This window comes from Xyrauchen texanus, chromosome 36 (genome assembly GCF_025860055.1).
Source record: "Xyrauchen texanus isolate HMW12.3.18 chromosome 36, RBS_HiC_50CHRs, whole genome shotgun sequence".
Classification (NCBI taxonomy): domain Eukaryota; kingdom Metazoa; phylum Chordata; class Actinopteri; order Cypriniformes; family Catostomidae; genus Xyrauchen; species Xyrauchen texanus.
The window spans coordinates 8,910,978-8,934,485 of NC_068311.1; the positions used below are offsets into that span (position 1 = coordinate 8,910,978).

Here is a 23,508-nt window from a genome sequence, read left to right on the forward strand (position 1 = left end):
TCACATTCTTCTTCTTTTTTTTATTTTGTCAATTCACATTCTTCGTGCATATCGCCACCTACTGGTCGGGGCTGGTCAACAGTGGCGATTTATAGAAAAAAGTGACTTAAATAATTATCTTTTTCTCACCTACACCTATGATATAATTTCAGAAGACATGGATATAACCACTTGAGTCTTATGGGTTACTTTTATTCTTATAATTTTTATGTGATAAAATTATTATTATTTTTTTTTTTTAAAGATTCAAAGTTCTGGTCACCATTCACTTGCATTGTATGGACCCACAGAGTTAAGATATTCTTATAAAAATCTTCATTTGTTTTCTGCAGAAGAAATAAAGTTACATCTGGGATGTCATGAGGGTGAGTAAATGATGAGAATTTTCATTTTTGGATGAAATCATATAAAATTTCTCCTAAAAATATGGTATGACCTGTGATTCAGAAGCTTTATTCTTTATTTTTTTTATTTTTATCTATAAGTTACAAAAAAAGCTTTAGGTTTTTAAATGAAGTTTTACTCCGTTAAAATGCATATTTTATTAGTGGCTTAGATTCGATCTGTTTTCAAATACTCATGAAATTCCTTGCCTGATTCAGAATTAATCCATGATGTGAACAGGGCACAACTTGTATTAATTTCTGTATTAGTGTGGGCAACGGGCTGTTTATGTTTTATCTGTATAAACAGTGTAGCAGACCTTCATTGCAAGGTGGTTTACTTTCCTCTGAGCATTTTCTTCAATTTTGCAGTCACGCTCTCACCTTTACTCGACTGCAAACAATGATTTGTTTAGTCTATGATAATTCTTGTTTGGACAGCTCGGTAACATAATGACAGCCTTTTGTTAGAGGGAGAGGTGAAATATTTACGTGATAAGGCTTGTTCCTAATACATCAAGTCAAAGTGCGGGCATGTACAATTTCCAATGTTGATGCCATTTTGGCAATCAAGGAAATAACATACATGACCGAGGTTGATCCTCAACTTTTCAGTGGATGTCACAAGTGTAATGTGTAATGAGTTGAACTAAAGAGGTTGTGTTGTTAACTGCAGATGTTTGGTTTCTACATGTGGGCCTTACGGTATCATTACATATTTCTCCATTTCCAACAAATCTGCCAGTGGAAGAGAGCATTGTGGTCTATTATTGTTTGGGAACTTGTCTGTCGTCACGTCTCAAGTACAAACACAGAAATCACTCACACTGAGTTGTTGAAATAGAACAGTATTCACAGGTATGGAAACAAAAGCTTCCTGTATTTTCTTCGCCCCATTCCCGTGAATGTGGTAGGTTACGCCCGAGGCTCTTTTGCGAAGAAAGAGAAAGACAGCGCGAGACAGACGATTCACGGAGGAAACCTATTTAAGACATGAGAAATAATAGACAGCGGTCTCTTTTTAACTGCATAACGGAAACATTCTTTATTACTTTAATTTTCTTTCAGTGTACCTTGACTTGTTTATCCAAGCTCTTCCTGAATCAACTTTGGGCCACGTAGTGCTTCAATAAGAATGTGGACATGCCGTCCAGTTTAAGAAACATTCACAAAAGAAAAGAGATAATGATGCTCAAAGTGAGCAGATCCTTTTCAAATGAGGTGAGAGTGAAGTGAATGGGAATGACAGGGTCGTCACAAGGACACATTTTGTAGGCACAATCCCATAAATCTGTCCACTTTTACAGTATTCGTGCTGGTGGTACAATTTGAAAAACAGTGAGGTGAATCATCTTTTGCCTCTGGCTGCTGTTTTTTTTTCTAGAAACACTGATGATAGAGGAGATTAGCAACTGTCAAGTAATCCTTAAACCATATAAGCCGATTTATATAATACAAACTGTATTTTAGAATTTATGTTTAAAACAATTGTAAGTTTTATTTATAAAGGGATAGTTCACCCAAAAATGTAAATTCTCTCATGATTAACTCACCCTCATGCCATCCCAGATGTGTATGACTTTCTTTCTTTAGCAGAACACAAACAAAGATTTTTAGAGAAATATCTCTGTTCTGTTGGTCCTTTCAATGCAATTAAATGGTGGCCAGAAATCTGAAGGTCCAAAAAAACAGATAAAAGCAGCATAAAAGTAATCTCATAAGTGGTTAAATCTATGTCTTTAAAATCGATACAATAGCAGTGGGTGAGAAACAGATCAATATTTAAATAATCTTGTTCTATAAATCTCCACTTTTACTTTCAGATGTGAAAGTGAAACTAAACAGGCACCACATGTGACTTTCAGCTGTGAAAGTGTAAGTGAAAATGGAGATTTATAGTAAAAAGGACTTAAATATTGATCTGTTTCTCAATCATACCTGTCATATCGCTTCTGAATACCTTTAACCACTGGAGTCGTATGGATTACTTTATTCTGCTTTTATATGCTTTTTGGACTTTCAGATTTCTGGTCACCATTAACTTGCATTGAAAGGACCAACAGTCCTGACATATTCATCTAAAAATCTTAATTTTTGTTCTGCTCAAGTAAGAAAGTCCTACACATCTGGGATGGCATGAGGGTGAGTAATAAATGTGAGAATTAAAATTTTTGGGTGATCTATCCCTTTAAGCTGACATTCGCACTAAATTAAACTAAAGAGTTTGTCAGTGATTGCCCTAAAGAGTTAGTTCACCCAAAAATACTTTATAAAACTATAATCACTGGCTTCCGGTAACGACCTCTGAGATTCCACTTTCGTCACTTCTCACCGGAGCTTATGCTACGCCTACGTAATTCGCTGGAACGAATTACGTAGGCGTAGCATACGTAATTCGTATCTCGCGCAGACGGCCGTTACCGGATGCCAATGTATATATTTTATAAAGTTATATATATGGATATTTTTCTTACAAAAACACATCGCTTCGCTTCAGAACGCCTTTATTAACCCCCTGGATCTGTATGGATTACTTTTTTGATGGATGGATGTGCTTTTTTGGGCTTCAAAATCTAAGGTACCATTCACTCCCATTATAAAGCTTGGAAGAGCCAGGATATTTTTTTATAGTAGTCCGATTGTGTTTGGCTGAATGAAGAAAGTCATATACACCTAGGATGGCTTGAGGGCGCATAAATTATGGGATAATGGTCATTTTTGGGTGCACTAACTGTGGCAGGGCGGGGGCTGGGTCGTGATTATACACACCCGGTCCCTTATCAGGCTAATCAAGCCTCTGAGAGGGATAAAGGCTGACTGCGGAGGATTGTGTGAAAGAGAGTTTGCTCTCTCTCTCTCTCTCTCTCTCTCTCTCTCTCTCTCTCTCTCTCTCTCTCTCTCTCTCTCTCTCTCTCTCTCTCTCTCTCTCTCTCTCTCTCTCTCTCTCTCTCTCTCTCTCTCTCTCTCTCTCTCTCTCTCTATCTCAGAATCTCTCTATCTCTACTCTAACTCTCTCTCTACTCTCATCTCTCATCTGTTAAAACACCCAATCACTTTCCCTGCCACTTTAACAATGCTGGTCAGTCTGTACTTGTTTGAAAGAGTGATAATGCCAAACAATGCCATCATACAGAAAGGTAATACAGATTCAATAAGACATAAAATAAAGTTATCACTGTAGAATGACACTGAATGTTTTCTAAAAAACAAAACAATCATTGCTCCATTTTCCTTCAGACAACATCAACATTTGGTTCAAAATCAATCACGGTTCCTAAATACTTATCAGTGTTCGTAAACCCAAAAACCTATCCTGTTTAACTCTAAACTCCCTCTTGACATGTGATTATAATCTAAGATGGTCTACCATTTAAAAATACTCAAACCAGCCCATCTGGCACCAACAATCATGCCACGGTCAAAATCACTGAGAAAAAAAATACATTACCCCATTCTGATGGTTGATATGAAAAATAACTGAAGCTCCTTACCCGTAGATGCATGATTTTATGTATTGCACTGCTGGCACACGATTGGCTGATTAGATAATTGCATAAATATGTAGGTGTGCAGGTGTTCCTAATAAAGCGCTCAGTGAGTGTACGATTGAATAACAACCTTTGAGCTCAAAATATGTCTGTCTTTAAAGGTTTTTAAATAAATTCTGCTATGTAAAAATGAATGGGACTTTTACTTTTGGATCTAGACTGTTGTACTCTATAAAGAATTGTTTTGTTTGTAGTCTTACAACCTGGAAGTGAATTATAATTTTTACGCCATGGGATTTCTCTTGAATCTATAATTGATTTTTTTTTTAAATGGCAGTTTCCATATATGAGTAAAATAAGGTATGTGGTTAACATTCCATGAAAAGACTTTTGAAAGACTTTTGTGTTTTGATATACAACTTTTATACCTCAAATGTGAAATTTGAAACCGCTATGTGCTTTTAAATATTTAAGTTGCTACATATTAACTGCAACAGTCGACTGATTCATCAACCATGTGTTCGAAATTATGTATTTAAAGCACACTATCATTTCAAAATTCATTGTTTGGATATAAATTATAAAACAAAATTTAAAAGTCTCAAAATAACTAAAAAAACAGACCTTATTTTACTCCTATATCGGAAATCAGTATTCTAAAAACCCATTAGAAATTCCAGAGGGAACCATGGCAAGTTTGCCTTCCTGGCTGAATTACAAACTGACGTCATGACTGAAAAGCTCTATTACTTATTGAAAATTTACTACTTCAAAAAATTCACTTTGGCTGAAAGTGTCTGCAGTAAAAGTCTAGTAGGTGTATTGACCTGGCTTCAATGCTGTGAAAAATGTTTCTTTCTGTTTCAACTGGCATCCAATGGTTTGAAGTTTTTTGCATTGACCATTATAGCAGAGATGCTGGCAGGCCTGTTGGGGAATGAGTAGAAGAGAACTCAGTTACTGCGTGGAAAGAACGAGACTGAAGGGTGCAAATTGTCATTGTTAAATTCCTAATTGCTGAGGCCCTGTCTTGAAAGGGCCCACCGGTGTGCGGTGAGCCACCTTATGGTGATGGAAATGTTGAATGCTGCTATGGTATTCTCAAGGACAGTTTGTGCAGGGCTCATTGTGTGGTCGGTTGCTACACTAACTTCATATTTCTACCTCAAGAGGCAGTTTTCTTAATTGAGTAAAAAGTGCAAGAAAATGTGTGTGTATATTTATGATAATAACTGAATTAGGGCTGGGAGTTATAACAATATACCAGTACAGATGAACTGTTTATAACACATTTGATAAAAATGGGGTTCAAAAGTCTGAGTACAAATTGAAAATCTAATTTAAACATGTAAGTAAACAAAGTTTTAGTATGTTAAATATGTAAAATGATAACATTTATAACATTTAACATTTAAATGAAAGGCTATGACATAAAATTAGTAAAACATATTTAAGATTCTGCACTATTTCTAGGTGAATAATTAAATGTAAGCAAATTTGTGACATTGAACTTGTTAAATGCTATGTAGAATAGGTCAGATTTTCTTGCTTCCATTTGAATAATAGAAGATGTCCTTTGGAACAATCTAAAATCATGCTGGTATTACTATTTAAATAATTATATAGTGATGTTCTATGAAATAAATGTATTTTTATCTGTAATATGCTGTAATCAAAAGCAACAAAAAGAGTTCATGCTCTTTGATCTTGTTTTTTTGTCTCTGTAATCGAATATTTACCATGTAAAATGAATTATTCCTGAAACATTTTTGAATGCTTAAGAGCTAAAATAAAAATTTAAACCTGAAAACTTCATCAAATGCCTCTCTTGGGGGAACTCAGGTCCAACATAGAGAGAACTTAATTACTTCTGCCCTTTTCAGGTTAAAATAAGTTTGACTGTCTGTTTTACATAATTTGATTCAGATTTGATCTATTTAAAAATGTTCTTCTTTCTATTAAATTAATAATTCAAAGTACAAAGTCACTTTCTGAAAGGTTACTGCCACTTTTTTTTCTCCCATTTTTTTCTCTCTCTTTCTCTCTCTCTCTCTCTCTCTCTCTCTCTCTCTCTCTCTCTCTTTCTTTCTTTGGAATTACCAAATAGATATACTGTATTTTAGGTCATAAGATCAGTATTAAGATCGCAAAAGAGGTCAATCTGGTTCATATGATGCAATTGAACCCTGACATTTTTTTATTGTCTTAATAGAACTTTGATCTGTTGGATTAGGAAGAAAGACTCAATTATTTGTAGCATGCATGCAATTAGTGGAGTTATAAACAGCATCCCAGTCTCATTGACTTCCTTTATGAAGTGAACTGCACTGGCCTGGGGCCCCATTAAATGTTTTATCCATCCCATAAAAGCCTGGAAAAGATACTGAAACTATATGGAAAATCCTCAAAGTCACAAAAGACGAGCAATCCCATTTGAATGTACAGAGACTTGAAGAAATTAAAATTCCAAGGGTCGAATTTCCAGTTCCATGTGTGCTTTTAAGTGCCATGACAATGAAGCAGAATATAGGTCATTATTAAAGCTTCTGCTCTAAGAAATGGAAAAATGATGTAATACTATGAAAAATATACCGATTAATGATCAGTTATTTTATGTTCGTCTTAATCATTGTGGTTTCATATCTAAATTTAGAATCATAACTTTTTCAACACTGCAACACTTCCATGTCTAAAGAATGATAGGAAATATAAATTTTTGATTGAACGACCAACTTCCTTGCATGACAATGGGACATCATATTAATGGAACAGAATGTATATAAACTGTGCCCTGCAGCTGTGAATTTTCCATTTTGAAAAGGTTATTTTATGTAAAAGATTATAAAAAATTCTGTCAAAACAAAGCACGTTTTTAGTGTATTAAATTGCATTGTGCCATCTCAAAATACACTCTCTGAGCACTTTATTAGAAACACCTGTACACTTACTTATCCATGCGATTATCTAATCAGCAAATCGTGTGGCAGCAGTGCAATGCATATAATCATTCAGATACAGGTCTGGAGCTTCAGTTAAGGTTTACATCAATCATCAGAATGGGGAAAAAATATGATCTCAGTGATTTTGACCGTGGCATGATTGTTGGTGCCAGTATTTCTGTAACTGCTGATCACCTAGGATTTTCCCCACACAACAGTCTCAAGAGTTTACTGAATGGTGCCAAAAACATATCCAGTGAGTGGCAGTTCTGCGGACAGAAAAGCCTTGTTGATGAGAGAGGTCATTGGAGAATGTCCAAACTGGTTCAAGTTGACAGAAAGGTTCCGAAAACCACTCTGTACAATTTAGTGAGACGAGTATCATCTCAGAATGGACAACACATCAACTCTTGAAACGGATTGGCAACAGAAGACCACATCAGGCACTTTATTATTGTTCCTAGTTAAGTGCAGCTCAGTGAGTTTATATTCTGTGGTCTTAAGTATGGACTTCAGTTAATACTGTCATTGCATCTGGGCACCTGTGGTTACTCCACTAGGACACCTGTGTTAATTTGAGAGGAACTTGCTTCACGTATCCACTAAAATGACCTTGGTTAAAAGTAGGCTTAATTGCAGAAAGGTCAAGTTTGTTCTGGAGAAAAGTCTGGCATCAATTGTTTGCAGATGCCACATATTTGCAATCTAATGCTATAACATTCATACATTAAGTGCGGCTTAAGTTGGGCATATTTTCAGACATAACAATACCCTTTTTAAACCGTTTAAGAAAGTGCTGATGGTAACGACATTGGTGTTTTTTCCATTCATTAAAAAAAATATTTGAATCCCTATTCCTTCTTAATTTGGCATGCCCAATTTCCACTGCCTACTAGGTCCTCATGGTGGTGCGGTTACTCACATCAATCCGTGTGGCGGAGGACGAGTCTCGGTTGCCTCTGCTTCTGAGATAGTCAGCCCGCGCATCTTGTCATGTGGCTCGCTGTGCATGACACCGCAGAGACTCATAGCATGTGGAGACTCATGCTACTCTCCGTGATCCACACACAACTTACCACGTGCGCATTGAGAGTGAGAACCACTAATTGTGACCACGAGGAGGTTACCCTATGTAACTCTACCCTCCCTAGCAACCGGGCAAATTTGGTTGCTTAGGAGACCTAGCTGGAGTCACTCGGCTTCAATACTCACTGAGTTACCCAGGCACCCCACATTTACTAGCCTTGAGCTACTAATTACTCTAGAGGGTGATTATTATTATAATTTTTTTAACCTGTAAGCATGTGAATATAACAGTTTTTTCCACACTTATATGACAATCAACGTTTTGGAGGTTCATATAAACTTGTAAATCCTCATTTGTAAGTCACTTTGGATAAAAGCACCAAAACAGCTTTAAGAATAATCCAATTGTATTGTCACATTAAACTAATAATCCATTTACATTTTTGCTAACCAGATTTTTATTTATATTGATTGATCTTTCCTTTTTCATCCTTGTATGGGTTTTATTACCACAACACACTCATAAATGAGATAATATAGTGTAAATGTCCATTTTACATGTGTTGACTGAATGGTATTATTGTCTTGTTTTTTTCCCCTTGTGTCATTGTGATTTTTTAAAATGTTGTGGTGGCTCGAAAATGACAACTCAGAATATGCCCCTGCCAGGAAATAAGTTGTTGATCCACTGCTTTCTTATGGCATGTGATTCATATTTCACTAGCATACTACTCATTGGAAACATGGCAGTGTGAGGTTTTTGCGGACTTAAAACTTTGATCCTCCTTGGGGATCTTTTGTTAAAAAAAAATAAGATTTGCTCATATATTATTTTCCCAGTTGGGCTGTCGTGTCACACCAAAAACACAAAAGGCCACGTGAGTAGTGTTGTCATTAGCTGTGGTCAAGTAGGCAAGGTTTTCGTCTTTCTTCATTTGTAAATATTCCAAAAACATTATGCTATTTTCCTTTAACCCGAGAAGTACATGTGGGTGGCATTAAGGTTGAGCCCATTTGTTCTTGATTTTCTAACTAAACAAATACATGGAGGTCATTCTTCATTCTTTTAGACTCCATTACAGAGTCGGATAATACAGAAATTTGTGCCATAAACTTTATATATTTTAATTCTGTGTGAAATCTGTGGAGTAGCATTAGAACATTAGAACTGAAAGGTAGGGGGATTTCAGAGGTAAAAGAGGTTATAGTCATTCCTCTTGACCACTTACAGATGTTTTGGCTCTTCATCCAGAGTTTTGCACACATAATTAAGTAAGAGAACAGTGACGATTACATTTTAAGGAAAAACAAGAAACCTCCTCTTCTTTCCTTCTTTTGTTCATTTATCTTCCAAAGTGATGCTAAATGAAGATTAAAACCTGCATTACACATTGTAGAGCTGCAGAAGTTCAGGAGCCCCCGCAATACAGTAATTTATCAAAATTTTGGACATTTCACAAATTTTATTTTTTATTTAATCCTCCATCTTTTAAATGGAGTTTTTTTTATGGAAAATATGTGTCATGACACAAGGAATCTTACATTTAAGAACCTTTTTATCCATGGATGTGAGAAATTGCATATGAGAATGGTAGAGGAGAACTCCCATGAGAAGAGGGGAAACAATTGACACATGCATTTTTTTTTGTTTAATCTGAAACATACTTATACTCCATATGTTATTAAAGAAAACCAAGATTTAGGTCCAACATCAGCTGAAAAGTAAGAATTTCTACAGAAGTGATTCTCAACTGGTGGGTCGCGACCAGTTTTGGGTAAATGACTCCAAGTAATCCATTACAATTAACAGTTACTTAATCTAAAAGTAATCACATTGCTAATTACTTTTACATTTCTAAAACTCTTCTCACAGAAACGTTTATATTTTTCCACTCAATGAATTCAAATGATGTCTGTAAACTCACTGAACACTTTATTATGAACACCTGTACACCTGCTTATTCATGCGATTATCTAATCAGCCAATTGTGTGGCAGCCATGCAATTCATAAATTCATGTAGATACGGGTCAGGAGCTTCATTTAATTTTCACATCAACTATCAGAATGGGGAAAAATGCGATCTAAGTTATGTCGACCGTGGCATGAGTGTTGGTTCCAGATGGGTTGGTTTGAGTATTTTTGTAACTGAAACAGAAGGGCTACAGTAACTCAGATAACCACTCTGTACAATTGTAGTGAGCAGAATAGCACCTCAGAATGTGCAGATGCCTTGAGGCAGATGGTTACAACAGCAGAATACAAAGTTGGGCAATTAATTAGGACGATAGTGTTCCTAAAAAGTGCTCAGTGAGTGTATTTCCTCCTAGTTCATTGTCATACACCCTTCAGCTGTCACAGAAACACAAACAGACGTACATATGAACATATTAATTTGTATTTTAAATATATTATTGATGATATTTTAGTAATGTGTGTAACCCAATAATGTACCGAAAAGTATAATAAAAGTCAGTAACTAGCCTGATTACAGGAATTTGAAATATAATGTGTTACAGTACTTTTTTGACAATGTAATTTGATTACAGTAACTAATTACTTTGTAATCAATTACACCCAACACTGGTAGTGTCCCAAAAATTGGATCATTGGACAATTCTGAAAAGGTCACTGACAGCAGGAAAAATGCTGAATGAAATGCGATCAACCATGTAAATGTGCATAGTTAGCATAGCAGAATAAGTACATCTTATTTGCATTTTTTTGGTGCAAATTCATTACTTGGTAGAAACTAATCAAATTAGGAAAACCAATTTTGTACGATAAGCAATTTTGGAACTTTGTTGGGTCACCATTTGATGTCCATTGTAAAATCTGGTCTTGAAGCAAAGCTAGTTGAGAGCCACTGCTTTACTCTTTATCTTGTCATTTCTGCTGTCAAATGCAGTTTATAAATGTGAACTCACTCCATTCCCAGGGAAATATGAAGACCAGGAGAGACTTTTTGAGTTGTGTGGCAATTAATCACTGATGTAATGCATAAACACCTCCCTGACATCAGGCCATTAAGAGAACAGACCCCAAACTTTTAGACAAAAGAACTGAAAACAAACCTGAAACCCTATAAGCACAATAGGAGGGCTGATGTTTTTTTTTTCTTGGTCTGCCAAATATCACAGCCTGTAATCTGTAGAGAGTGTTTCTACCTCTGCTTATGCTGAGAATAAGTTTTACATCGAAGAAGTGGAAAAAACTGAAAAGCACAAGACCCACTCACATTTGTTTGTTTTTGATCAGTATCTGTTTGTATATTCCAGTGTGTTTATGTATGTGTATATTATTTTTAGGTGCCTGAGCAGTGGGAAAGGTCTGTGGAGAGACTTGCTCAGATTACGGTCGCTCTCATAAGAGACAGAAACGCTGCTCTAACTGGGCAGATGCTTCAAGCTTGAAACTACAGTACAACTAAGTAGTACAGTATGACAGATGGACAACCAGGATATGGCTGTGTGGATCAGAAAGACAGCAGTTCAGCATGTCAAAGGTCATTTCAAACAGTTCATGGTCAAGCATTTCAATTTTAAATAAATGACAGATAAAGATATTGGTCCTTATTCTTGAGGCATGAGCAAAGCAAACTTTTGTGTACATTGAATTCATAAAGCCATGCTTATGTTATACAAATGGATTAATGAACACATTTCTGTGAAAATCATTCATTTATGATTTACGTAGGCATGTGTTCAACTCGTGTTATAAATAAGGCCCCATTAATGAGTGTATGGTGGTATATTGTGAAGACTACAAGCAATTTTGAATGCAAATTTGGCTTGCTTTGTCAAGGCATACGCACATCAACAAAGATACTTGCACAAGCAAACCCCACTCGGAATCCTTCAATATTTTTGTTTGTAATAAATAAATGTAATGCAATTAATGTAATAAATAGTTCTCTGGTTTAGCTCCTTTGTTTATTCTTCTGGGGTCAGATCATATTCATAAACATTTTTCTGTTACATAGTAAATGATTTATGAGTAATTATGGTGTCTCATTCTGTGTCTTACTTTACATGAAGTATAATCTCACGTTGTCTGTATACTGTAGCTAATGAAATGCTGCCATCTTGTGGAAGGGTATAAAACATGTTGTTTTGCCTTATACTTCGCAGCTGTGTTGGATATGACATCACAACACTAAATCCTTATAGTCAGACATATTTTTTTAAATTGATTGGATTTAGTTTTGTTTGTTTTTCTTAAATTTCTCTAAATTCTCAAACCGGTCTTATCCCTTACAATATTCTCTTAGCGTGTAGAATAGATTATCTGATTTTCAAATGTACTTTCTGAAGCTCTAATACACTGTTTTGCATTTGAATAAAGTTATAGATTGAGCCAAATTCACTTTTTGACAAGTCTATTTCAAGCTTTTGTTATTACTTGCGGCATAACACCTCATTTAAACACTTCATGTAATATGTCATTTTGATTTATAAAATTGTGCAGATTTACTTCTACAGCTACTTGTAAATATTTACCTCACGATGTTTAATGTCAACACTGTAACTTATTTTTCAGCCGCAGTTAAACATATGGTTTACCTTTTTACCTGACCCTGAAAACACTTTGCTGCATGCAGGCCTCCTAACATGACTCAAATAATCAGCTTTCCAATTTGTTCTGCTGGCCGGCTTTACACCCACCAACTGGGAAGGCCCTGGTGACCCCATTTCATAACTGTTCCTGTTTTTATAGCTTAACCCCAGTCTGATCCAGGACAAGCCCCCAAATTTTGTCAGCACATAGAGCCTTGCCAGACTCTTTCTCCTGAGCTCACCGCAGATTGCTAATTGATTATGGCCTTGTGTTTCCTGTCCAATTAGAAAGAGCGTGAGATAATTGCGGTGGGCGGTGAGAGTTACTTCCTTTGCCGCCTTCAGTCTGGCTGTAAGCTCAAAGTGAAGGCCAGCAAGTATTGTACAAGCAAACCAATCAGAAGCTGCAGGATTTCATCTTATGTGTGCAAAAACCTATCCCATTTGATGGTCTTAACATAATGGTCAAAAGGTATTTAAATGTATAACAAAGTTCATAGCAAAAACAAACCAAAAAATGACCAAAAAAAACTGCCCCGATAAACTGCAACAAATGTGGTTGTTGGGTTTTGTTGGATCAGTGTGTTAACCTTGTTTGTTGGGGCAGTGTGAAATTGACAGATATGTTTCTCAACATTCTAAATCCACTTGTATTGAGAAATTTTAATATTTTATAATTTTTTAAACATTGCAGTTTGTTGGGACAGTTCGTGGCCACATCAACACTAATATGTTTTCCATTAAAAAAATGCATTGATTTTGCAATGTTTACGGCTCTTATCCACATTCGAATGCTACCAAAAATGTTCTCCAGTACTATGTTCTTTGAAAACAATGTTGTTAGTAAAGCAGCAAAAAAACATTTTAGTTGAAAACTGTGGACATTGCCTGAATTAGCCTTAAGCAAGCACTCGTGGTACTCGCAGTGTACAGCTGCAGGTGTCACTGCGTCTAAGCAAATCTGGTTACTGAAATGTTTCTACAATTTTATGTCTTTCAAAAATATACAACCACTTTACTACTTCATTTAAAAATATCATTCTTCTCTCATCACCTTCTCTTGCATAACCAAATTCGGTTTTGTTTTTCTTCAACAGTTTAATTTGTTCCACATTGCAGTTTGTGGCCTGTGCACATGTGAAGGTGAGTGTGCAAAGTTTTCGGGCGTCAGTGGGGTATCGAAAGCAAGAGGAGAGCATGTCCCTGTAACCTCAGGTTTTGACTGAGATGAATCAACTTTTCAGATGTACAGCAATAGGTCAATTACGTTTTTGGAAAGACTTAGGATGGAATAAGGGTGATGTAAGTTCAGGTCTACGTACTATATCCTGTTGTTATCCTATGTGATTTAATGGACTAGGGGGAACTGATCAGATTAATATTCTTGAATGATGTCCATACCCGGATGAACAAACCTCCATCTTAAACCAACCAATGCTGGATTGAAGGTCTTAACTGATCAGGCTGTTCTGGTTTGCTGGTTTTAGAGAGGTTTTGGGCACTTGTTCGCTGGTCAGCCTGGTTGATAATCAGCTAGACCAGCTTGGCCAGGCTGGAAGACTAGGTAAGTCCAGAAAACTGCCTTAGGCTGGTTTTAGCTGTTTTTTAGTGGGATACCATGGCCAGTTACTCTTGCACCCCATCTACACTGCAGGTAAGAGGTGTAACAAAACTACAATGTTCCCAAAATATGAGAGTGGGTGGATGATTTTAAGCTGGAATGGTGGTCTCTTATCCTGGTTAGATTGGTTTAGTTTGCTAGTTTTAGAGGGGTCAGACTGGGAGACCAGCCGGCCGACCATCTTAATTAGCTGAGCACCAGTATTACCAGGCTGGAAGACTAGTCACTTTATAACTGTCTGCTACTCCAATAACTGCTATGTGCATAGAACACTATCTCATAGTATGTTATGTTTACATTTTTAGAAACTGTCATCTTTTTGCACTACTTAGTACTGATCGGCGCTGCTCTGTGTCTATTGTCCTGTTCATTGTCAGAAATTTGTTGTACTGTCCCGTACATTTTGCACATGTTTGCACGTGCACTTTATATAGGTATATATAGGTATTTTATATAGGTATTTTATTTCGTTGTGTTGTCTCATGTGGTCCTGTGTTGGTCCTTTGTTGTTTTTATGTAGCACCATGGTCCTGGAGGAACGTTGTCTCGTATTGCTGTGTACTGTACTAACTGTATATGGTTGAAATGACAATAAAAACCACTTGACTTGACTTAGTGTAAACCGGGTAAGACAAACAAATTACCTTAGGCTAGTTTAAGCTGTTTTTTCAGTAGGTTACCAAGTCCAGTTACACTTGCACGCCATCTACACTGCATGTAAGCAACTAAATGCTCCCATTATAGGAGAGTAGATGCTGTAATTTGAAGGTTTTGAATAATATTCTCTCGTTTATCTATGTTTAGTTGACCTAATTTACCCAAACTACACACAATGTATTCCAGAGGCTGGAAATATAATGGCATGTCTAGATTAGTTTTAGACGATATGATTCATGTTCATTTGCTCTTACTGCTCTGAGAGTTCATGTGAAACATCCTGAGAAACCCGCTAACCAAGAACAGCTGTGAAACGGACGAGAACATTCTTGCCATATTTATGCATGAGAGAGGTTTCACTCATTTTCTTTTGGCGGAGGTGCACTATGTAAGGTTCATGTGGTGCTGGTATAGATGAAGTTTAAGGCAGGGGTTTTGAGGATGAGTTTCAGTTTCATCAGTTTCTTATGGGTTGCTGGCTGCTTTCTGGTACATTTTTTTGGCTCTTCTCTTACAGCAGAACCCTTAGAGGACTGTCAGCCCAAGAAGACACATCCTTCCCTCATGTGTTTAGTATCTGTTTACAATAGCATCTTGAAAGAATATTATCTTAAATGTTTATAACACACCTAAAGCACTGGAATTTTAGTGGTTGCAAAAAGCATATGCATTGAAGGATAAATGAAGGTGCAAACACAGTCACAATTAAGATAATAGCAGATAAGACATTAACAGATTATCAGGAGTTTCATGCTGTGTTTGTATGAGTACGGTAAAAAATTATGAGATGCGGTAGCAAAATTATGAGACCACAAGAATTGCCTATATATGCAATTGGTTTATATTGATTATTTTTTTTTTTTACTTTTTTTGCCTTCAATCAAATGGAGAGTTGAGAACAACAGTTGAAAAATTTACAATGATGATGCAGACCATCCGCAACCCTTTTTAGCCCAACAGCTCTTACCTTTCATGAGCAGGCACTCACAGCTGCAGCAGAACACGTGACCCTGCGTAAACATTCGTGAACTTTGTATTTTTGCTTCGCTTAACGCAACGCATAATTTAAATGTATTTAAACCGACTGATCTCAGTTCAGGAGACTCTCGAGGCTGTCAGTAAAGAGTCAAATTTTGACACAAATTCATGTGACCAAACAACATGGCGCCGACCACAGTGGAGTTTGTCTTTGGGAGAAATGCCAACAAAACTACCTTTGGTAAGAAACCTAATTAATATTTTACACTGAAGCCTGTTTCAGTCAAAAGATTAGAATCTCCAGTCTCAACTGTAATGGGTGAGGATGGGCAAGGAGGAGGCAGGAACTGGCAGAACAGTCAACGTAAACTTTAATGACAGAAATTAACAGAAAACACATAGACACACAGACAAACAGACGCACACAAACACACAGCGGCCGCATGTCTCTCTCTCCATCTGCCACTGTCTCCTCTCCATAAATACTGCCGCCCCCTCACTGGCTCCCAAGACCGGTGTGGAACTCATTCACCACTTATCTCTCCAGCCTCGCTCTGCCCAGACGTCATTCGGCCCTGCCCTGCTTGCCAAATACCCTCATTGCCAAACTCAGGCTGGGGAATTCTCTGGGCTGTAACCTAGCCCCCCAGGGAGCATTGGCACGTCAGGATAGTCTCCGGACAACAGTGGATCCTCTGTCCCCTGGTGGACGACAACGGCTCCTCCTCTGCCTAGTGGATGGCAGTGGTTTCTCCAGCTCCTGGCGGATGAAAGCGACGACTCCTTCCCCGACAGACGGCAATGGCTCCTCCTCCTCCTGGAGGGAAGGTGTTGCCCTTCCAGACGTCCTTCTGCCGGCAGGCCTTCCCAACCTCTCTGGAGCCCTAGTAGAGGGGAGGGAGAGGGGAGAGGTAAAGAGCGAGGGGGAGAGACAGAGAGAGAGAGAGAGAGAGAGAGAGAGAAAAACTTGCTCGCCGGGACACACCGTCTCCTGTTCCTCAGCCACTCCTCTGCCCTCTGGCGGACAACAGCTGCTCCTCCCCTGGCAGACAGCAGTGAGTCCTCCGAAATATGGTGGATGGAATGGCTCCTCCCTGTCCTGGTGAATGCAGCGGTTCCTCCAAATCCCGGCGGCTGACAGCAACTCCTCTGTCCCATGGTGGATGGCCATGGCTCCTCTCCTGGAGGACGGAAGAGGCAAGTACTCCACGACAGTGCATCCCTCATTCCTCACATAAAGATTTTAAAAGAAAAATGTCTTAAAGCCTTGAACATTTTAAAGGTTTTAGCTAAAACAAAATGGGGTGCAGAAAGTTCAGTTCTTTTAAGTCTCTACAGAGCACTAATTCGATCACGCCTTGATTATGGAAGTATAGTGTATGGATCAGCCAGGAAATCATATATCCGACTCTTGGACACAGTACATCATTAAGGCATACATCTGGCTTTAGGGGCCTTTAGGATATCGCCAATTCAAAGTTTGCATGTAGAAGCAAATTAACTTTCTCTGGAGAACAGATGCCTAGCACTACAGTATACAACAAAGCTGAAAACCAACAAAGAAAACCCAGCCTACCATCCTGTTTTCTCAACCCCTTCTTCAAGCCTATATGAACAAAAACCAAGACATATCTGACCTTTTGGACGATGAATCAAACCGCATTTACAAAATTTCAAAGTAGATCTGAGCATACTGGAACAGACACACTTCAGTAAAATTCCCCCCTGGAACTTTAAAAAAAAAAAAAACTAAATAATCTTAGATTTAACAAGAAACAAAAAAAATCAGAATCCCACACAAATGTCTTTCAACAGCAACTCCTTTTTATTAGAGAAATATTTCCATCACATATCCCAATATATACTGATGGATCAAAATCTGAGGATCATGTATCATCTGCATTTGTGACCAACCATCAAAAAAAAGGAATTTCCATCAACAATCACAGCTCAATTTTTACAGCAGAGGCAAACGCTATCGTCTTTGCAATGGACTTCATAAAGACTATGCAACAGAGAAACTTTCTGATCATTTCAGATTCAAAATCTTGTCTTCAAGCAATGTCATCTTTAAAAAATTATCACCCAATGCTTGTAAATATTCTATACAAACTGCTGGATTTGGAGGCACCAAATTTCAATATCTGCTTCTGCTGGGTACCTGGACACTGTGGAATCCCAGGAAATGAGGAAGCAGACACTGCTTCAAAAGAGGCTTTATCAGCAGATTTCCAAAAGTGTCCAATACCTCCCACTGGCCTAAAACCCATAATACATTAATATAGTATATTAATATAAAAAGTAAAAGAACTGAAACATAACATAACATTTCTCTCTCTCTCAAACTGGTGCCTTTGGCTTGTCTTTATCCCCCTCCCAGCTGATTAGGTGACCGGCCACCGTCACATCATCAAATAAGCCATTTTAAAATTTTCAGCGATTTATTGTGAAACGCCATACTCCATCTTTTCCTTAGAAATCCTATATTTACTGTGCATTATCACATTGAGAATCAATGGGTTCATCTAAAAGCAGAAATTTGTTGCTTTCAGAGGCTTTATATGGAGTTAGGATTAAAATAAGGTGCATTTCGAACTGTTCTGAGACAAGTGCAGACAGACAGCACACTGGAGGTTAAGTCATTCACTAAATAGGGAGCAAGGGAGCATCCTATATCTATATATAAGTGCATTCAATCCAAACTTCTTGTCAAAAGTTTCAGGCTGCAGATTATGTTTGGACCACTCAAAAGATTTGGTAGATATGGAACAATGGTGTGGCAGCGGGGGCGTGATCAAGCGCCCGTCCGGGAGAGAAAAGCGGTAAGGGCGCTCACACCTGAGCTAAATTATGTCTAACACCTGTGTCTAATTGCAGTAACATGAGGAGAGCGGCATAATAAGCAGCAGCAACAGAGCCTCGAGAGGGAGAACCCAACACTACGAGCAAGAAATGTGTGATGTCATGTGTTGTAATTGTTAAAACATTAAAAGAAGCTTTACCTTGGAAACTGACGCTGTTCCGACCCTTCCTTAGTGGAAAACTTTACACTGGTGCCGAAAACCCGGGAAAAGAACGAACATTTGTTTTCCCAAGCTATGGAAAAGAGTCGCCCCATAGAGTCCTCCCAGCTGGCGGAAGTCATCCAGTCCCTCGCTACACTCCATCAGAGCCACCAACAATCCCTGCTTGAGCTTCGGCAAGACCAGGATCGTCGGTTCTTCGAGATCATGCGGGCTCAAGCAGAGGACCGGCTCGCCATCCGGCGCCTCCTCAGACAGGAGGCCACCCAGCCGCAGCCGCGACCCCGGACACCCGCGCCACACTGCCCCCGCCCGCGTTACAGAAGATGGGGCCGGCAGATGATCCAGAGGTGTTCATCGATTTGTTTGAACGTACGGAGGAAATTTGGGGTTGGCCACAAGACCAGTGGGCAGCCCGCCTAGTCCCTCTCTTGTCCGGGGAAGCACAACTCGTGGCGCAACAACTGCCGGCAACAAGCCTCCTGGCCTATGCAGACCTGAGGAAACGGGTTGGTCGGAGCCCGGAAGAAAATCGCCAGCTCTTCCGGGCTACGAAACTGGATAAGTCCGACTGCCCGTTTGCGTTCGCCCAGCGGCTCCGTGATGCCTGTCGGAGGTGGCTACTTGCGGGGGACCGCGACGTCGAGGGACTTGTCGATCAGGTGGTACTGGAGCAGTTTGTTCAGTGCTTGCCCAGGAGAATGGCGGAGTGGGTCCAGTGCCACCGCCCGGCGCTGCTCTCCTCCTCAGGTGTGGAGGCGCCTGCCCGTGCACGTGAGTCGCGGCCGTGGAGCGCTCCTGGGCCGGCCTGCTGGAGGTGCGGAGACCCGGACCACTTCCGGGATCAGTGTCCGCTGATAGAGGTGGGGACGGTGGTGCGGGTCTCCGATGTCCCGCAGGCTGCCCCGATCGGGCTGGAGCGTACCGTATTCCGGTAAGGATCCAGGGGGTTACATACCAAGCATTGTTGGATACCGGCTGTAACCAGACCACCATCCACCAACGCTTGGTTCAACCCGGGGCTTTGGGCTCAGCTAAACGGGTGAGGGTGAGGTGTGTGCATGGGGATGTTCACAAGTATCCCATGGTGACTTTGGCGATCAAATTCCGGGGAGGAAAACATAGTGTGGAGGCAGCGGTTAGTTCCCGCCTCACCCATCTGCTAATCTTGAGTACTGATTGGCCGAATTTTAGAAATGTATTAGAGGGAGTTTGTGCAGATGGGTCCTGCATGAAAGTGAAGAGATGTGTGATGTGTGATGCCGTAGAAAAGGAGTGTCTGGCCATCAAGTGGGCGGTCCTCACCCTCCGATACTACCTGCTGGGGCGGGCCTTCACCCTCTGCTAGGATCATGCCCCACTGCAGTGGCTCCACCGCATGAAAGATACTAACGCCCGGATCACCCGTTGGTATCTGGCCCTCCAGCCTTTTAAGTTCAAGGTGGTCCACAGACCGGGGGTGCAGATGGCTGCTGCTGACTTTCTCTCCAGAAATGGGGGGGGAGTGGTAGGCAGGCCGGATGACGCCCCGGCCTGAGTCGGGTAGTGGGGGTATGTGGCAGCGGGGGCATGGTCAAGCGCCCGTCCGGGAGAGAAAACTGATTACCAAATGGTAATCAGTACACAGATTCCAAATGTATAATATATAATTTTATTTGAATATGGTTGGCAGTGATTGGATCATGCAGGCCATTACTTTGAATCAGAATTAATTATGCTAATTTCTGATGTAATGTTTCTTACATCTCAAAAGCATGAATAACCAACACTCCTGGAAACATAATAAACTATTTGATAAAAAAAAAAACTTTCTATATCTTGGTATTTTTTTATTCATTTCACAACTTAGTCCTGTTGTCCACATATGTTGCCACAATTTTTTAGGAAAAATATTTTCTCTAGAAAGTAGTATTATTATTTGCATGTTTATTAGGTGCTACTAGTTACAAATCAAAAAAGGAAATGGGAAATACACACAGCAGTCACACTCTATAGCAGGAGATTATAGTTGGACTTTCTTTGGAAGGACTTTGGAAGTGCTGTGATTTTTCCCCATTCATTTTTCTATAAGTGCACCACGGCTCTTACCTTTTTGTTCTGTCATTGTGTGGTGAAATGGAGAATTTTATACAAGCTCAAACATTTATCTGACATATTTCATTATATTTTTAGGCATCTAAGGCACTTTCTTTTTCTTGACGTGTCTTAATAAAAAGCATGAAGGAAATTTGGAGGGAGTTGAGCACATGTGGAGGGAGACATTCTTGAGGGATGTCCTTTCTCTTGAACGTGCCTTGTGGTCTGTGTTTGATTGCCTCCTACTGTTCTGCAGAAATGATTAATGACCGAACATCACTCAAATTCACCACCTTTATCCTGTGAAATCAGAAACACCCTCAGTCAGCTCTCTTGTGAATCAGTAAATTCATGAATTTGTGAAGCCACAGGCTTAACCATGTTTGTTATGGCCTTGTTTGATATTTCACTCACTTATGTCGTTTCCCAAGCCTGTTTAATATCTATGAAGGCTTTCATCAAAAATTAAGTAGCATTTCCTCCTCATTGGAAAGCTTACACTTGTGGAATGACACAATGATGCTTAGGTTAGATTAAACACTTTTTGTTTTCAATCAACATGATTCTTAAATAGCTTCACTGCTATTCTGGCAAATGTAACAGTCTGCTTGAGGAATCGATGGTTTAATAATGTTTCAAAGGGCTTCCATTAGATTTATCAGGCATGATGGGTTTGTTGATTACTTTTTTATGTGCTAATATTATTTAATGCATAACATATCATGATCTAACAAGGAACAATGATTTGATTAATTAGAATTTATTAATCTTTGTTAATGCAAATGTATAAATATGCAATTGTTCATTGATAGTTCATGTTTTATTAAAAATGTATTAGTATACAGTATGTAGAAATTAAAATTAAACAACGTGAACAAATGCTAATGTGGTATGTTTTTTGTTAGCTAATTTATGTAATGGCCAGAAACATACTTCACACAATTCCGTATACGCAGATACAGGCATTTAGATTTATTAGCAAAATACCAGCGTGCCTTCTTTCATTATTGTGACGGTAACAATCCTTAGTACTCAAGGGGGCGATAGAGTAACTACAAAAGTCTTTACTAAACTGGATGTGTTATTATTCATATAAGTTGCTATAAATATATTGACTTTGCCTTTCTTGCTCAACAATATTCTCATCAAACTGTTGCTCTGGCATAACAGTATTTTTCTTGAAGAGAAGCGGATAGTTCACACTAATAACATACTGCCTGCAGCGTACTTGCGTTGACACATTTTAGAATGCAACAACGCACAAAATCAAGTTTACATAGCTATAACAGTCTGCGTACTTGCACTTGCGTAGAGTATGTTTCAGTCTTAAAGTGAAAGTGGAGATTTATTGTAAAAAAGACTTAAATATTGATCTGTTTCTCACTAAGATATTGAGTGTTTTATGGATTACTTTTATGTGGCATGTATGTGATTTGTGGACCTTCAAAGGTCTGGTCACCATTCACATGCATTGTTAGGGCCAACAGATCCGAGAAATTCTTCTAAAATCTTTGTTTGTGTTCTGCAGAGGAAATAAAGTCATACACAACTGGGATGGCATAAGAATGAGTAAATGATGAGATATGTTTGATTTTTGGGTGAACTATCCCTTTAACTATTGTTAACATACAGTATAAAGCCATATTGTGGTATATTGATATGTAAGATGAAATGCTAGAATTGCAATGCACAGTAATGACCACAAGAGGGGCTATTCTTTTCATATGTGAACATTGCCTTTTATTTCATCATTCGAGTGAGAGAAGTGCTGTGTAAGATGATAACCTACTCTTGAGATTAAATAGCCCAGTTGTGAGATGATGAATGCTCCTTCTTTGAACCCTCAGGATACCACACATATTGTGAAGGCATTGATTTTATTTTTGAAGCAAATTGATTTTTTTTGTTAGAGGTGGTAATGTGTATCAATTGCTGGAATTTTAAAGTTACACGAAATAAAATGAATGTCAGAATTGACAGAATTGTTTGACCTTATTGCTATCAATGGAACAATGTGAAGGCTCTCATATCTTTGTAGATACCTTACTGTGGCAGTAACCATAGAAGTCTAAATATGACATTTGCTCAACTTGCGCATACAGCAACGAAAGTCTTTGACCTGTTGTCTGGCATCTTTGCTTGGTGTTTTAAAAGCTGATAAGCCTATAACATTGCATGGTTAAATAGATTGTTTAACCCCCAGAAACATTTTCACTTACCCAGAGAGTTTGATCCAAAACCACTCCCAAACAAATGAGCATCCTTTGCTGGTCACGTTTAATTGCTCCAATGGTGCTGTTCCTAATTGGTCTCTTTGGCCTAAACCTGCCAATGATGTCCCTTTATACTGTTTAGCCACAGCACAGCATAAACCACAATTTCAGCAAGCTATTCACAGGTCGTTTCAAGGGCCTGTGACTTCACAGAGCTGATTTTGTTAGCACGCCATTGGGTGTAACAGTCCAGTCTGATAGCCATTTATGTAATTTCCTGTCTTTAAGACCCCATATTACAGCTCTCAAAAGGTAAGGTTCTGCCCAGAGCGGAGCCTGATGAAATTGGGAGCATTGGGTAATCTAATTAGAGGGCAGGACGGGGGCCCATAGGGCCACAGGCTGTGGTAAAGCAGGAAAACACTCGCCCTAAATCTGTGGACCACAAGCTGCATTGCGGTAATGTCTGAGAGGTTTAATTCTTCCGCACGGAGAAAAAAACAGGACCTTTCCTAAAGGGGACAGCCACGTCTGATGACATAGAAAAAC

The 23,508-nt window shown here is 38.8% G+C and overlaps 1 protein-coding gene across 3 annotated transcripts in view; it reads left to right on the top strand.

Annotated features, from left to right (window-relative positions):
* Nucleotides 1–23,508, top strand: part of crppa (CDP-L-ribitol pyrophosphorylase A) — a 63,013-nt gene that overhangs the window by 30,931 nt on the left and 8,574 nt on the right. For 2 of the 3 annotated variants that reach the window (XM_052107291.1, XM_052107288.1), the window contains one exon: nucleotides 11,144–12,188. The exons of the other annotated variant lie outside the window; for it this stretch is intronic. In XM_052107291.1, coding sequence (XP_051963251.1) covers nucleotides 11,144–11,248 — 105 coding nt within the window. In that variant the 3' untranslated portion in view covers nucleotides 11,249–12,188. Of the gene's footprint in view, nucleotides 1–11,143; nucleotides 12,189–23,508 lie in introns of those variants that run through there. 3 annotated transcript variants of the gene reach the window in all.